An 18,310-nucleotide genomic window follows, 5' to 3' on the forward strand; every position below is an offset into this window, starting at 1 on the left:
TACATCCCTGAATGTAAGACATTGTAACTATTTCCTGAGAAACAGAAAATGTGCTCCATAGATAGGCACAATGAAATTTTACATATCATTTGATTAGAAATCCAGATACAAATACACATGCATATATGTGTAATATATTCAAACCCAATGAACTTTTCACTTCACTTTAATAAAGAATGAATAGGCATGATTTTAGAATGAACTGAGTCACCTTTGCCTTTGTAGTTTACAGATTAATGGGCATTTTTGCATGCATGATTATGAGTAATGTTCTAATCACCTAGTTATGAGTATCCATACAGTGCACTTCTTTTCCACAGCTATATTTGGAACAACTATTATTCATCATCAATGTCCTTTTTATGCCCTGACTTAAAAATGTCAATGTTATATTTTCTGGAGGAAAAAGAATTTAGGATTATCTGCCTATACTAGATTCTTAATTTTAAGTGACATATAAATCCTCTGGGACGTACAACTTGAGGCAAATGTCAAACTATCCGTTGTGCTTTGAACTCATTTTTTTTCATGGCATAGTTGAGACAGAGATTGTCCATTAACGTTCCTATAGACTCTCATTTTGATTGTCAATTTTCACAGTAAGGCTAGATGGGAAAAGGGCAGAACACCTGAAAACAATGTGCCCTTGGTTTTCTACAATTTATGCATGAAACATTAGACTAACTCTATAGTACATCATATAAACATATACTTATGATAATTTTTGACAGATTGTAATCATAGTTGTGAGTGTTTTCAAGAATGGTAGTATAAAAATGGCATGCCCTTTATGTTCCATTTGTTTTATTTTCTTTTTCCAGAACAGACATGCAACAGTTCATTTTTTATGTGCAAAAATGGCAGGTGCATTCCCAGTGGAGGTCTATGTGACAGTAAGGATGACTGTGGCGATGGCTCAGATGAGAGGAACTGCCACATAAATGAGTGTTTGAGTAAGAAAGTCAGTGGATGCTCTCAGGATTGTCAGGATTTGCCAGTCAGTTACAAGGTAGGTACTCATGAAGACCCTGCACAAGATAAAGTATCATTTGAGAACATGGAAACTATTAATCCTTTCCTACCTTAAAACTTGAAAGTGCTTTCTAACTTAGACACAATTCTTTGAAGGAAAAGTGTGTACATTAGAAAACCATATATTTGCATACCCAATGCTATGGACATGGTATTACAAATATAAATACAACTACATAGAAATAAAAATGCATGACTCTATCGATATAATGTTTTATTACATAGATTCATATGTGTCTATGACATACAAACCCTCAGCCTAATTTTAATTTTGTTCTAAAATCGAAGTGCTAGTGAATGTAAATAAAGATTCCCTTCTTGAATACTTGTTTGTTAAATATGTCATTTGAAATGTGATGTAAAAATCAATGTTAATAAATTCTTTAATAATAAAAATAAATATATTCAAATGTATTCAGAGAATAAAGAAAAAACATATAAAACTGGCCTATAACATGTAATTTTTTGAGGTTCACATTTCTTCTTTTCTTTCCCCTCCTAAACATTCTCGACATGAAACAGGTTTCTTGTTTCTTTGGCAAATTCCAGTGAGTACATAATTTTTATGTAAACATGAAGCAGAACTGGAAAGCATGGATTATTAGAACTCAGTTCAAGCATACTGAAAATAAATCATGCTTAATAACTTAATTACTTTTTGTTAGTACAAGTCCCTGAAGAGGCTGATTCACTGGTAACTTTGATTGACAGAAATAGCTTCTGCAAACATGTCTATGTCAGAATGATAGATGTAAACTAATATAATATTAAAACATGAACTCATGTTAATTCAAAATTGAGTAAGTACTGGGAAACCACATCAAAAAGTACAAAAATACATTGGATGAAATGTTTGTACACAGATTTCAGGGGCTTGAGAGTAAATGTCACAAATCATCAGAGGAATCTTGAAAACATGAGAGATGCTGGAGAAAAGACTTGGTGATGCAAATTTTTGTAATTATTGACAAAGACTTTTGTAAATATTGCTCTTTCTTTAAACAAGTGCATGTCTCCACATAAAATCAGATTCAATCAATAACTGTTGAGACTCATTTTGCTTAAAAAATTAGTAACCTTTAATTCTGCTACTGGAGTTCTATAGGCATTTTTACCTTCAGTCTTCCAGATTTCAAAAGATAAAAACATCTACATTACACATTTCCTTAAATGTAAAATAAAAATATATGTTAGAATGTCAGAAATTTCCACAATTTCACATAAGTGTTTTCTTATTATTAAGCTTTCAAAAATCACAATGTAATGCAGCAGTAAAAAAAGGAAGTTTTTTTCCCCTAGCCATTTCCAAACATGTCATTTCAGTGCTGTTAAGTAACTTCAAGCTTTCCAACCTCAGATGATCAAATGGAAACATTTAGTAAGGTAATTTTTAAACTAACTTAACATAATGTGTGTTGTTCTTATGAAAGTCAGTTTCTCAAGGCAGAAAGACTTACTATGATCTATTTTTAAGTGCTTTCCTAGCTTGAGTCATACTAAAGCAATGTCCAATAGTAAAGGACAGTGACAATAATGTGAATTGATTTTTCTCATCTTTCTTTCCTCAGTGTAAATGTTGGCCTGGATTCCAACTGAAGGATGATGGTAAAACATGTGTTGACATTGATGAATGTTCTTCAGGATTTCCTTGTAGCCAGCAGTGCATCAATACATATGGGACCTATAAGTGCCTCTGTATAGATGGGTATGAAATACAACCTGATAACCCTAATAGCTGCAAATCACTCTCAGGTATTGAGTTAAGCCTGTCTGCCCTCCAACCTCAGTTATACATTTGCATGTTACAGCCAATTTTATTGAATTAACTCTTCTTTGCTTTCCTGACAAACTAAAATTCTTCCTTACTTTCTTCAGTATGGAAGTCTGTCACTATGATTTTGGACATACACACATACTGCTCTTATTTCAAGAAACTTGTATTATGGTCTTGTGAATTACTACTTTCTACCTGTTAAGCATTATCACAAGTAACAATAACCGGTTCCAACAATATTTTCTGGTGAAACATCTTCCCTTGGGAGAAAGTTTGGGCCAGAATGTTAAAATCCTACTGCAATACTTTGCTTTTTTCCTTATATCAATCACACACACTATTACATGCATTCTGAAGAAGCAGGTTAGTTGTAATAGGAAACAACACTACTAAAAAATCAGCTACATAATGCTATTTGACTTCTCCCAATGAGTCACAAGATAGTCTTAAATTTATGCCTTTTTAAAATAGTGTCTAATTTTATAAATTATAAATTTAATGAAATCCATAATTTTGGAAATCACATATATTAAATTGTACAAGACCATATATATGATGATAAAATTTTAAAATGGTAAAATGTTCATTTTAATTTGTTTTTAATTTATAATGAATACCTACTACTTTCAGCTCCACATGTATATATACATGGGTGACATTATGTAAAATGTTAGATATCTTATTATACAATCAGAAATAAATATCAGGGATAGAACTTAATTTACTGTGCATAGAAGAGAGAAAAATATTAATCATTGTGAAATATCATTCCATTGTCATGTATTTTTCAACATGATTCCCCTAGTCCTCTTGAGGTTTACACCAGGTCATTGTTTCATCTTCCAGTCTATTTGCTTGTGAAGTGTTCAATGCTTGCTCTGTTAAACATGCAGGGATGCAGGGAAAGATGAAATTTCTAAAACAGTGAAAAGTGCCATTACTTGAATCATTCCATGAAGAATCAAGTAGAGCAGGTGAATAGTACTGATTGCAATTTAGGTTATTTGCAATATGTTTCTATGAAATAGATGTTTTTGATTAATGACAATAAGGAACTGATAATAATTTTGAATTAAAGATGTGTTATGAAGTATAAATGTTTTCCTAAATAGACAAGAACTTTTAAAGCAAATTTAACCACATTGAGAAGAACAGAATTTCTTACTATTGAGATAGAACATGGCTGCCTCATTTTATATCTGTAGTTAATAGATATATTGCTGTTAGAATGGAAATGCAGCTTGAAATAAAGGAAACTGTGTTGAAAGGGAATATGAGTCTCAGTTTGTCCTCTAATAGAAGGTTGGAAAAATTTAGGCTGTTGTCATGGATGATATAAATTAGTGTCCAAAAGAGTGAATGTTGAAAAATAATATAATGTCATATTAGTGTATATTTACTACAAGACTAAACAAAAAGAAGAGAAATATAATAATTTGAAACACAATAATTACAGAACACACCTTTTACAGTGGATCCCATGGTCACATATGTGATAAGATTTGTTTCTTTAAATTTCTATTTGACAAGTAAATTTTAGTGTTCAAACTAAATTGCTTATCTTCATAAGCAGAACATACTGAAGTATTTTATACACATAGATGATTATCACCAATTTTTTACTGAACTGTAGGATCCTAACAACTTAGGCTATGCAAATTAACTTCATTCAATTTATGTTTAAAGAACTCTATTCAACATGTTTAAATACATATTTTGTGAGGTCACCAACTTTGCCTAGTAGAGGAGTGCCTGCCTAACATGCACAAAGCCCTAGGTTCAATTCATTGGTACCACAAACACAGAAAAAGCTGGAAGTGGTGTTGTGGCTCAAGTGGGAAAATGCTACCCTTGAGCAAAAGTGCTCAAGGACAGTGGCCAGTTCAAGCCCCAGGGACTACCAAAAGAGAGAGAGAGAGAGAGAGAGAGAGAGAGAGAGAGAGAGAGAGAGAGAGAGAGAGAGAGAGAGAGAGAGAGAGAGAGGAGGGAGGGAGGGAGGGAGGGAGGGAGGGAGGGAGGGAGGGAGGGAGGGAGGGAGGGAGAGAGAGAGAGAGAGAGAGAGAGAGAGAGAGAGAGAGAGAGAGAGAGAGAGAGGGAGAGAAATGTATTGGGTACACTTTTATAAATTATTTTTTGAATATTTGTATAATTTTCAAGTAGTTGTACAAAGGAGTTTCCACTCAACAAAGCAGTTTAGAAATATGTAGGGCCGGGAGTTTGGCCTAGTGGTAGAGTGCTTGCCTAGCATTCACGAAGATCCAGGTTCGATTCCTCCATACCACATACACAGAAAAAAGCTACAAGTGGAGCTGAGGTTCAAGTGGTAAAGCTCTGGCCTTGAGAAAGTCCAAGCACAGTGCTTAGGCCCTGAGGTCAAGCCCAGGACTGGCAAAAAAAAAAAAAAGACATATATAGAACATGTTGATTAATGTCACCTCTTTAAACAATGTCACCCATCCCATCCAACCCATTCCCTCACTTTTCTTCATTTTTAGAATCTGCATTGAATTTGTTTCAATTTAACAAAGCAGTTTATGTATACAATGCATCTTGATCTTTGTTATCCCATTATCATTTTCAACCCACTTTAACCCACTCTTTCCCTTATTTTTCTTAATTTTGTGGTATACAATTAATTGTTGACTGGAGTTTCCCACCCCACATTCCTTCTTCTTTGGGCTTTGTCTTCTTTTCAAGAATTATTCTCTTTGAGTCCTCCATAGAGTCCATTATATTTAAGTTAATTCATTATTTTCATTAAGCGTTTATTTCCAAATAAATGCTTAAGAAAATATCAAATTAAGGTTGTAAAGATGCTATCATTCGTATATGAACATATGAAAATATATACATTTATATATCATTCCCCTTCCTCTGTTTTTAAACAGATGTCATAATAAAACATACTGGATAAGCACATAGAAAAAATTAAAGATAAAGAATAAAAATAAAAATCATGAGGAAATTTAAAATGAAAAGATCAGAATCTGGAGTTGAGAAATAACGTTTAGAAGATCAACTACCAGCTCTATGAAAAGCTCGATAGAAACCATTCCTTGAAACATTGATTATCAACATGGAATTATTTTTTGTTGTTTTGCTTTCATTATATCAGAGATCGAATGTAATGCTTAAGTATAAATTATCCTTTTATGCAGTTCACTTAAAGTTAAACTGTAAAAGTAACAATGTTTCACTAATTCAAAATATAGTATCTGTATATCCAAGAAAATTCAGTATAGAACAATTTGTCTTAGCATTATTTTTATTTTCAGTACTACTTGGGTGTCCTCTCCCTTCTTGTACAAATTATCATACTGCATCTCTCTCTCTCTCTCTCTCTCTCTCTCTCTCTCTCTCTCTCTCTCTCTCTCTCTCTCTCTCTCTCTTTCTCTTTTTCTTTTTCTCTTTCAGTGTATTTGTGTGCTTGTGTCAGTAGTCTACCAGAATAAACCTGAGTTTGTAGCAATGTGTGAGAACATGAATTGTTTATAAACTAAATAAAAGCTAACAAAAGGAATAAATACTAAAAATCCAATATGTTCTTTGCTTTGGAATTTAGATGAAGAACCATTTCTAATCCTTGCTGATCATCATGAGATAAGAAAAATTAGCACTGATGGCTCCAACTACACACTTTTAAAGCAGGTATGCCATTCGCAGAATGATTCCATATTTGATATATAACAACTATATATGTTACAATTCTAGAAATGCTATAAGAGCTAATATCCACTTATTAAGGATACTATGCACCTTTTGTTCCTTTGGTCTTGACTTATCTTGTTCAACATTATTCACTCTAGTTTCATCCACTTCCCAGCGAATACCATTATTTTCCTTGTTGATTGTATATGTAGAGTTCCATTGTATATATGTACCACATTTTTTGTATCCATTCATCTCTAGTGGGGCATCTGGGTTGTTTCTATTGCTTTGGTATTGTGAATAGTGCAGAGATGAACATAGCTGAGTAAGTGTCCTTATCATATCCTAGGTTATGATGCTCAGATTAGATGCCCTGTAGTGGAATGGAGGGATTGTAGGGAAGGTCAATTTTCAGTTCTTTAAGAAACCTCCACACTGCTTTCCAGAGTGGCTGAACTAGTCTGCATTCCCACCAGCAGTGTAGTAAGGTTCCTTTTTCTCCACAACCCCGCCAGCAACTGTCATTGTCTGAGTTCAAAATCTTGGCCATTCTTGTTGGGGTAAGGTGGTATCTTAAGGTTGTTTTTATTTGCATTTCCTTCATGACCATGGATAATGAACATTTTCTTACTTTTTTTTGCCACGTTTAGCCTCTTCCTTTGATAAGTCTCTCTTTAGTTCCATTGCCCAGTTAGTGATTGGTTTGTTGGGATGTGTGTGGGGTGAGGGGGAGGAGAAGCATTAGTCTCCTGAGTTCCCTGTAGATACTGCATATTAAGCATTTGTCTGATGTTTTATTGGTAAATATCTTTTCCCAGTTGGTTGGCTGTCTCTCTACTTTAGTAGCTATGCCTTTGTGCAGAAACTTTTTAATTTTAAATAGTCCCATTTGTTGAGTTTCTCTGCAATCTGTTGTGACCCTGGGACTCTGTTCAGGAAGTTTTAGCCTGTGTCTGTGAGTTCCAGTGTCTCTCCTACTTTATCATGTAGCAGTTTCAAAGTTTCAGGTCTGATATTGAGGTCTTTGATCCAGGAAGGCTAGAATCAATTTTTAGTTTTTTGCATATGGCTGCCCAGTTTTTCCAGCACCATTAATTGAATAGGCTGTTCCACTGTATATCTTTGGCTCCTTTGTCAAATACAAATTGACTATAAGGTATGTGGTTTTATTTCTGGATCTTCTATTCTGTTCCATTGATCTTCTGGTCTATTTTTGTGCCAATACCATGCTGTTTTTGTTATTACGGCTCTATAATAGAGTTTGAAATCTGGTAATATAATACCACCTGCACTGCTCTTTTTGGCTAGAATTGTTTTGGTTATTCTAGGTCTTTTGTGTTCCATACAAACTATTGAATTATACCTTCTATTTTAGTAAAGAATGATTTTCATGCAATGGAAATTGCATTGAATTTGTATATCAATTTTGTCAGTATGGCCATTTTCACTATTTTGGTTCTCCCCACCCATAAGCATGAGATGTCTTTCCATTTCCTGGTATCCTCTTTAAATTCTTTCATTAGACTTTTATAGTTTTCATTAAATAATTTCTTTACATCTTTGTTTAAGTCAATTTCTAAATATTTTATTTTGGGTGGGCTATTGCAAATGGGATTATTTTCTTGATTTCCCTTCTGTTTGTGAATTGTTGACTTACAGAAAAGCTACTGATTTTTAAAGATTGATTTTTGTGTCCTTCAACTTTGCTAAAGTGATTTATTAGTTGTAGGAGTTTGGGAGTGGAGTCTATTTGGTTGTTCAGGGAGAGGAATAGTTTAATTTCTTCTTTCTGCATGTGGATCCTTTTGATGTCCTTCTCTTGCCTTTTGCTTTGGCTAAGGGTTCCAGCACTATATTGAGGAAAAGTGGAAAGAATGGGCATCCCTGTTTAGTTGCTGATTTTAACGTAAATGGTTCTAGCTTTTGTCCGTTTAGTATGATACTGGCTGTAGATTTGTCATAGATGGCTTTATTTTAAGGAATGTACATCCTATTCCTATTTTTTCTAGTGTTTTCAACATGAATGGATACCATATTTTGTCAAATGACTTCTCGATGTCCAGAGAAATTATCATATGACTCTTAACCTTAGCTCTATTGATATGATGTATTACATTAATTGATTTTGAATGTAAAACCAGTGTTGCATCTGTGGAATGAAGCCTACTTGATCATAGTGCATAATTTTTTAAATTTGTTTCTGGATTCTGTTGGCTAGTACGTTATTAAGGAGCTTTGCGCCTGTGTTCATTAGAGAGATTGTTCTATAATTCTATTTTTGGTAGGTCTTTCCTTTATTTGGGAATGAGTATGATAATAGCATCAAAAATAAATTTGGTATGGCTCCTTCTGCTTCTATTTCTCAGAAGAGTTTAAACAGTATAGGTATTAATTTATCTTTATAAGTCTTTTAGAATTCTGTAGTGAAACCATCTAGACCTGGGCTCTTTTAGGTTGGCATATCTTTGATTGCTTTTGCCATATCATTGTATGAAATCAGTTTGTTCAGTTGACTTAACTCTTCTTGGTTCAATGTTGACTTTTTTAAAAAAATCATCCATTTCTACTAAATTTTCCCATTTCTTTGAATATAGGCCCTGGAAGTACTTATTCACAATGGACTGAATTTCTTGACTATCAGTCAAGAAATCTTTAATCTTTAATCTTGTTTGTTTGAGTCTCCCCTCTCCTTTTTTTGAATAATCTTGCCAGGGGTCTGTAGATTTTGTTGACTCAAAGAGACAACTTTCTGATTTATTAATTTTATGTATATTAATTATATGTATTTTATTTCAATCTCTGATGTTTTCCGATTTTATTTTGTTATTTCTGTCCTTATAGTTGTTTTGGAGTTAACTTTTTCCTGCTCCTCTAGGTGCTTTAATTTGCTTCTTTAGGTTGTTTACATGAGCTTCTTCTGTCTTTTTAATATGTGCTCCTAGTATGATAAATTTGCCCCTAAGACTGTATTTACTGTGTCTTATAATTTCCTTTGTGATGTATCATGGTTTTCTTTTCATTCAAGAAAGTTTTGAATTTTGTCTTTGATTTGTTCTAAGTGTGTTATTTAGCTTCCAAGTGGTTGGGTAGCTGTTGGTGGCATGCCCACCTGTTCCAAATGGTGAGTGGCACTTGGTTTTTGAGTGCATGCTTGGACCTCATCTAGATAGCATAGCTGTGGATATATATATATATATATATATATATATATATATATATATATATGGTGATCAGCAGAAGTGCCCCACTGTAGGTGCTCTCTTTTTGTTTTTCTGCCCTTAGGTGGGCATGTTCTCAATTCCCAGTAGGGGGCATGATCCCAATTCCTAATAAGAGTGAGCAGCTATTGCTGACATGCCTACTGGTTCCCAGTGGAGACTCGTAATTGCTGGCTGTGCCCATGCTTTTGACTTAGATAGCCTGGTTGTAGTGGGATGGAGTGTTCTCCTGGTTCTGGGTGGGAGCATGCAGCCTTCGCTGATGTGACCAAACATTCCCAAAGGCTGAATGCAGCTGCACACCTAGGTCACAGCTAATCCAGCCAGTGATAGTTTGCCCTTCCTGTTCCCAGTGGAGGGGCCCAGCTGAGGATGTGCACTTTGGGGATGCCTGCAGTAGGGCAGAACAGTGCTTTTCTGGTTCTCAGAGAGAGAACTTGCCCCTGGCTGGTTTGCTCTCCACTTCCCTGCTGTGTTTCAAGGTTGCTATCTCTACTTTTTCTGTTTTTCCATACTATGGCAGAGTGCACCCTAATTTCCATTGGAGGTACAGGCCTGGTTTTGGTGTGAGACTTTCTATGACTCTGTTGGGACCCCCCCACCATGGTGCTGGATCGCCAAAGGCTCCCAGCTGAAGAATGCCCCACTAGGTTTTGGCTAACTCAAAGGCATGCATGTGTGCACACACTCCCACCTGCTATTAGGACTCTGATCTTAGTATCCTTCAGTCTCCAGGCTCAGTAGGCTGAGGGAGGGGGCTTTCAAGCAGGTGTGAGCTGGGACACCCCACACCTGCTCTTGGGGTGTTGAGTCTTAGGGCAGCCTATCAGTATCCAGTCTCAATGGCCTGAGGGAGGGGGCTGTTGTGGGAAGGGGCAAGATTCTGAGTTCCTTGTCCCCCCCACAACGTTTGTCAATCCTTCTTGGGAGGGAAAGAGAGGGGTCTGGTTAAGGTCTGTAGCTGGCCACCAGCTGTGCTTTCCCAGGGGTTTAGGGGGCATGCTGGTAGGCTTACTCATGAGCAGGGGTTGGCAGTGAGCTGTTCCATGTTGTTCGCGGACCTTTCTGGTCTCAGCTGCTGTCTGTGCTGTGTGAGATTACTGAATGTAGATTCTGTAGCTTGCAGGAATTCAGGGGTGCCTGACCAAGGCACCCACTATTGTCCACTGATGGCTGCTTTTGTGGCTCAGAGGCTCCCTGACTAGGGGTGGGGGAGGAGTCCTCCCTTTCTAATTCTTTGAGAGCAATGGCTATAAGCTCTGTCCATGTTTCTTTTTCCATTTGTATATTTCCTAGTTGCTTCTTAAATTTGTAGTTGTTGATTTCTTTTTTCTTCATATATTTTTATTGTAATTGATAGAAGGGTTACATTATATTAAGAGGGTGCATTACTTCACATACATTGATACCCTTTCTCATGTTTTGGTCCCCATTTCCCTCCCTCTATCCCTGTCACTCATCTTGTTTTCCCCCCTTCCCTATCCGATTTTAAATGACCAAATATCAGATGACAAGGTGAAATACTGTAACAATATGAGATAGCTAAGGGACAGCAATAGAGATGAGATATAACATAGTACATTAAGGACAACAATAACTCATTATATGGCTTTTGTTTCTCTATCCCTGAGGTCCTTTCATTTAGAGTCATACTGTATGGCCTTATGTATCTAGGTTTGTTCTATTGTAAATCTCTGCTAGGAGAGCCCAAGGTTTCCACTGATTATGACAAATGAGGGAAACCGCTGAGCCTATGCCCTTCAGTTGGTAAGTGGATCAGCAAGATGTAGTATTTATACACAATGGAATTCTATGCTGCAGTTAGAAAGAACGACATCACCTCATTTGTAATGAAATGGAAAAACTTAGAAAAAAATCATATTCAGTGAAGTAGTTGTTGATTTCTTCTTTTTAATATTTTTATTGTAATTAATAAAAGGGTTACATGATATTTGCCAGATAGAAGGTGCATTAATTCACATACATTGATACCCTTTTACATGTCTTGGTCCCCATTACCCTCCCCCCATCCCCCATCTTGGTTTTCCCCCTTCCCTATCCAATTTCAAATAACCAAATACAAATATATCCGATATATCAGGTAACTAAGTGAGATACTGTAACAATATGAGATAACTAAGGGACAGCAAAAGAGATGAGAGATAACATAGTACATTAAGGACAACAATCATTCATTATATGGCTTTTGTTTCAATATCCTAGAGCTCCTTTCAATTAGCTTCATACTATGTGGCCTTATGTATCAAGGTTTTGCTCTATTGCAAGTCTCTGCTTGTAGAGCCCAAGGATTCTACTGGTTATGACAAATGAGGGAAACCACTGAGCCTAATTTCCTTTGAGTCTGGCTTACTTCACTTAATATTATTTTTTCTAAGTCTTTCCATTTCCTAACAAATGAGAAGATGTTGTTTTTTCTGACAGCAGCATAGAAATACATTGTGTACAAATACCATATCTTGTTGATCCATTCATCAACTGAGGGGCATCTGGGTTGGTTCCATATTTTTGCTATGGTGAATAATGCTGCAATGAACATTGCTGTGCTTGTGGATTTAGTATGCCTTAGTTTCTGGATGGTTGGGTAAATGCCAAGTAGTGGAATTGCTGGGTCATAGGGGAGCTCTATGTTTACTCTTTTGAGGCACTGCCACACTGCTTTCCATGGTGTTTGAACGAGTTTACATTCCCACCAACAGTGTAGTAGTGATCCCTCCTGGCCACATCCCCTCCAGCATCTGTTGTTATTAGTTTTCTTGATCCTGGCCATTCTAACTGGAGTGAGGTGGGATCTTAGAGTTGTTTGGATTTGCATTTCTTTTATGACCAGAGATATTGGGCATTTCTTCATGTGTCTATAGGCCATTTTTGTTTCTTCTTCAGAGAAGACTCTCTTGAAGTCTTTGGCCCATTTTTTAATGGGATGGTTGTTACTTTGGGGATTAGTTTTGGAATGATTCAATTTTTTGAGCTGTTGATATATTTTAGATGTGAGGCCTTTGTCCGTTGTATGGTTAGTAAAGATCTTCTACCACTCTGTAGGCTTCCTAATTAATTTACTAGCTATGTCCTTTGCCATACAAAAGCTCTGCAGTTTAATGCAGTCCCACTTATCCAGTGTTTCTCTGATTTGTTGTGATTCTTGGTCCTTATTAAGAAAGTTTCGACCTGTGCCAAGGAGGTCTACTGTATCTCCTATTCCTTCTTGTAAAGTTTTCAGAGTGTGAGCTTTTACCTCCAGGTCTTTGATCCATTTGGAGTTAATTCTAGTGCAGGGTGACAAAGAAGGATCCAACTTTTGTTTTCTGCAGGTGCTTAACAAGTTCTGCCAGCACCACTTGTTGAAGAGGCTCTTTCTTCCATTCTATTTTTTTTGGCTCCCTTGTCAAAGATTAGGTGGCCATAGGTCTGTGGTTTAATATCTGGGTCCTCAGTTCTATTCCATTGGTCTTCAGGCCTGTTCCTGTGCCAGTACCAAGCTGTTTTGATAATTATAGCTCTGTAATAGAGTCTGAAGTTTGGTATTGAAATTCCTCCTGCGCTATTCTTTCTGCTAAGAAGTGTTTTTGCTATACGGGGTCTTTTATTATTCCATAGGAAATTTTGGATTGCCTCTTCTATTTCTTTAAAGAATGTCATTGGGATATTGATGGGTATTGTGTTGAATTTGTAGATAGCCCTTGGCAAGATTGTCATTTTCACGCTATTGATTCTTCCAATCCAGGAGCATGGGAGGTTTTTCCATTTCCTCAGTTCTGCTTTAATTTCCTTTTTTAGGGTTTTAAAGTTTTCATCAAAAAGGTTCTTTACATTCTTAGTTGAGGTAATTCCTAGGTACTTCATTTTCTTTGAGGCTATTGCGAAACGAGTTTCTTTCCTGATTTTTGCCTCATTCCTCTCACTGTTGGCATAGAGGAAGGCAGTTTATTTGGGGGGGTTAATTGTATAGCCTGCTACCCTTCCAAAGTTTTGAATCAGCTCATGGAGCTTGGGAGTAGAGTGTACAGAATTCTTTAAATATAGAATCATATCATCTGCAAAGAGTGATGCTTTTATTTCCTCTTTCTCTACTTGGATCCCCTTTATGCTTGCTTCTTGCCTTATTGCACTGGCTAGGAATTCTAAAATTATGTTAAAGAGGAGTGGAGAGAGTGGGCATCCTTATCTCGTTGCTGATTTTAGAGGGAATGGCTTTAGCTTTTCACCATTAAGTATAATACTGGCTGTGAGTTTGTCATACACAGCCTTTATCATATTGAGGAATGTTCCATGGATTCCTAGTTTTTCCAGAGCTTTTAACATAAAGGGTTGTTGGATCTTGTCAAATGCCTTTTCTGCATCTATTGAGACAATCATGTGATTTTTGTCCCTGCTCCTGTTGATGTTTTGAATTATATTAATTGACTTGCATATGTTGAACCAGCTTTGCCTTCCTGTGATGAATCCTGTTTGATCATAGTGTATAATTTTTTTTTGATGAGTTGTTGTAGACGGTTGGCCAGTATTTTGTTGAGAAATTTTGCATCAATGTTCATCAAAGAAATAAGTCTATAGCTCTCTTTCTTTGATGAATCTCTGTCTGGTTTGGGGATGAGGTTTATACTGGCTTCATAGAATGAATTTGGTAAAGAATCTTCATTTTCAATATGACTGAAGAGCTTGAGGAGTATTGGTTTGAGCTCTGCTTTGAAGACCTTATAGAATTCAGCTGTGAATCTATCTGGCCCTGTGCTTTTCTTAGGTGGAAGTTCTCTTATTGCCATTTCTATTTCAGTGCTTGAAATAGGCCTGTTGAGTTGGGTTATTTCTTCTTGGTTCAGTGTGTGTATGTTAATATAGGCTAGGAATTCATCCATTTCTTCTAGATTCTCAAATTTGTTGGCATAAAGGTTAGAGAAGTATTCCCTCATGATACTCTGGATCTTGGTAATTTCTGTCGTGATATTACCATTTTTGTCTGTGATTTTGTTTATTTTGGTATGCTCTCTTCTTTTTTTTTGGTAAGATTTGCTAAGGGTTTGTCAATTTTGTTAATTCTTTCAAAGAACCAACTCCTTGTTTTGTTGATTCTTTCTATAGTATTTTTGGATTCCAAATCATTTAATTCTGCTTTGATTTTAATAATTTGCTGGGATTAGGGTTGGCTTGTAGCTCTTTTTCCATGAGCTTAAGGTGACACATTAACTTGTTGTCTTAGGATTTCTTAAGATAGTTGGAATTCCCAACTCTCTTTTTATGAAAGAGAGGCATGCTGTGTCCTTATTGTTTCCGCACCATCTTCTTTTTTATTGAGATTATATTCTTGATAGAACAAAATTATTGTTCTTAGCATCATGAAAGTTTGTTTCATATAATGGAATCACTTTAATACATATTTTTAATATAGCCTTTTCTTCCAGAAGAACAAATTTGCACTGTTGGCAATCATTGGTACCTATGTTGAGATAAGTTTCAGATTATTATTTTTTAGTTCAGTGTTTGTAGAAATTAAGAGGGAGTAATGAAAAAAGTTCATGAAGTAAAACTCGTATTAAAAATGTTCTTTGAGTAAGGGAATCTAGGCCCTAATGTGAAATGCTTATTGTATGTCTATCCAAACTTGCCAAGATTTCTTGAGAAATATAAGTTAAACATAATATGAACATATCTTTATAAAAATGTTCAAGTTGTTTTAGCTGCAAAATGATGGGATTATGAGATCTCTAGAGATTGTCTAAAAATGCACAATCATGTAGAACGCAGAAATAGAAAACAGAAAAGTAATTATCTCTTCATATTTTTCTCTCAGCTTTCATAAATAAAGACATTCTCCTTGTCTTAGTTATTTGTAATTCTTTAAAATGCTAATTAGGAAAAAATATTTTTATTGATGGTTTGTTTCATTTCTTCAAGGCTGTAAGAAATAATACTGTTTTATAACAATATAAAATTATAATGTCTCACCTGATACCAGCAGCTCATCCATATAACCTTAGCTACTCCAGAGACTGAGATCGTAGGATAACATTTCCACACCAAAGCAGGGGCCAGAACTTTGGCCTAGTCATAGAGTGCTTTCCTAGTATGCGTGAAGACCCAGGTCCCATTCCTTGGTACCATGTACATAGAAAAAAGTCAGAAGTGGTGCTGAGGGTCAAGTGGTAGAGGTCAAGGCCAGGACTGGCAAAAAAAAATAAAGAAATAAAAACCAGGCCAGGCAGGAAATTTTGTGAGATTCCTATCTCCAATAAGTTACTATGAAAATGCCAGAATTGGTACTGTGAGATATAGTAGAATTTTGACATATGCACATATATATGCATATTTTCTAAAGCATAGTTGGGTGGATCTTGTATAGAGAAATAAAATGCAATTTCCTAAATTAATCACCTTGAACCAAAGGGTTCATACCTTCACTACAAAAATGAGAAAACCAGATAGGATTCTGATTAAAACAATTTTCAGCTCTTAATTCACTGATATGAATCTCCTTTTTTGGACAGTATTTTGACCATATTCTGGGTTGGTTTAATTCAACATGTATATCTTTCTGCAAAGGGATCACTGAACGGTTTTGGAAGGGATTAGGAAAGTTGTAAAAAATAGCCACCTTGAATCTTGGTTTTCAATTCCTCCACAATTATAGTTGTAATTTTTGCACTTGCTAAACTTGGTATTGAGTTTTTACTATCGGAATTGAGTATTGTTAATGAGGGAATATGACAATTCCATTGAAAGTAGAGAGTGTAATCTTTGCTAAAGTTAAAATCAAAGGGTTTTCTTTCCTTTATGATATCCTTTTAAAACCATCTAATTTACTTATATCATTTGCCACACCATCATAAAATTATTACCTTGGAAAAACAGCAATTGTATGGATTACTACACATTTTTTCACCTCCTACCCAGATGTATGAAATATATTCTATTTATATCTTAGGACTGGCTGATTTTTCATACTCATTTTCTCACACACACACACACACACACACACACACACACACACACACACATATATATATATATATATATATATATAGTTGATTGTATAAAATTATTGCGTCCAACCAGCTTTTAGCATATATATTTATAGTTTAATGTATATCTTGAAATTTATTTGCCTTTATAAATGAATCTTGATCAGTAACTGCAATATGTTCATTCTTGTGAGCTCAGAGAAGTATTGGCACTGAATCATGAACCATGTTTAGTAATTTGTATCTTTGTTTATGACAAGTGGCACACAGTTTTTGGGGGTGTGACTATTTCAGGTTATCTTGGAAATGTAAAGATGAGTAAAAAAGATCTTGTTCCTGTTACACTGAATATAAGCAAAGATTGACCCTATAATACTAACATAATTATTAGTACAGTTTATCTTTGATAGAAAAATAAAAAAATGTAAAACCATAATTTCCAGAATTTTCCTATCTAGCTTGTATCCACAGCACAATTTTCAGTTTGGAAATCTTTGGAAATAAATACAATATGAAAATTATTCATTTAATTTGGGTTTTACTTTTACAGAGGGCCATATAAATCTACGGTTGTGATGTTATGAAATTCTGAGTTTTCAGAAAACTGGGAGAAATGAACCCACACTTGTCAGTAACCATGTTTTCTTTCCAAATCCAAAGCAAAGAAAGCAAAACTCCTGTCTTACTGAAGATGGTAAACCTTGCCCCTAGACAGCAACCACCTTACAGTTTTAGAGTTAACAACTTTGGGTTTAGTATTTGTGTAAACAAACATCACATAGTTATACAAGCATGGGAATGACTTCTTGAGAGCTTTTTTCCCTAAGTTTCTATAATGTCAATTATTTCCTAGTACACTATACTTTATGTATTAAAAAACTATTAAGATAGGGAAGTGGGGAAAACAAGATGAGGGGTGGGGGAGAGAAATGGGGACCAAGACATGAGAAAGGGTGTCAATGTTTGCGAAGTAATGCACCTTCTATCTGGTGAATATAATGTAACCCTTCTATTAATTACAATAAAAAATGTATAGAAAAAACTATTTTGTCCTTAAAGTTGAGGTAAAACAATTGAATTATTAACCCATCTTTTCTAGGGAAAATTGAAGTAGTAAATATATGAGCTCTAGCATTGGGTCATGAATTAACTTCTGATAAATCATTTGTCCATCCAGTATTTAATGAAAGTTCCAACCCTAGAAAAACACAATCTCTAAATAAACCAATAGAATAACCAAACCAAAAATGAAATGTAAGATAGCACAGAATCCAGAAACACAGAGTAAAATTTCTGTTTTGTTTTATTATATGCCATAACATGCATAAAAGTGTGCTTAAAGATAGAGATTTCTTCACATTTTTACCAGGTTAGAATAAAAACATAAGAAGATCCAATTCCTTCCTATGGGAACCATCACCTAAGTTTACACTTTTAAATTCTAACATGGCACTGTATTGCCTGATGGGCTTTTTGAGCATGAAATATGGTGTTCAAGTACATCAGCTGGGATAAGAGCTTTTGAGGAAAATACCATTTCAAACCCTTCTTGTCTAACTCATCAAATAGCTCAGCAAAGCTCTCACCTTAATTGTTCAGAGATTTGCCTTTTTCATTTAGATGATTGCTGTTTCTGATTTCCATATTACAGATCATAATGGCAA

General features: G+C 35.3%; 1 protein-coding gene across 1 annotated transcript in view; it reads left to right on the plus strand.

Moving 5' to 3' along the window:
* The window catches only part of Lrp1b (LDL receptor related protein 1B), a 1,652,823-nt gene that overhangs the window by 1,392,336 nt on the left and 242,177 nt on the right, over nt 1–18,310 (plus strand). The window contains exons 55-57 of the mRNA XM_090342868.1: nt 822–1,009; nt 2,601–2,784; nt 6,369–6,454. Of these exons, the coding sequence (XP_090198994.1) occupies nt 822–1,009; nt 2,601–2,784; nt 6,369–6,454 (458 nt within the window). The remainder of the gene's footprint in view (nt 1–821; nt 1,010–2,600; nt 2,785–6,368; nt 6,455–18,310) is intronic.

The sequence above is a fragment of the Megascapheus bottae genome, chromosome 12 (genome assembly GCF_031878675.1).
Source record: "Megascapheus bottae isolate mThoBot1 chromosome 12, mThoBot2.hap1, whole genome shotgun sequence".
Lineage (NCBI taxonomy): Eukaryota > Metazoa > Chordata > Mammalia > Rodentia > Geomyidae > Megascapheus > Megascapheus bottae.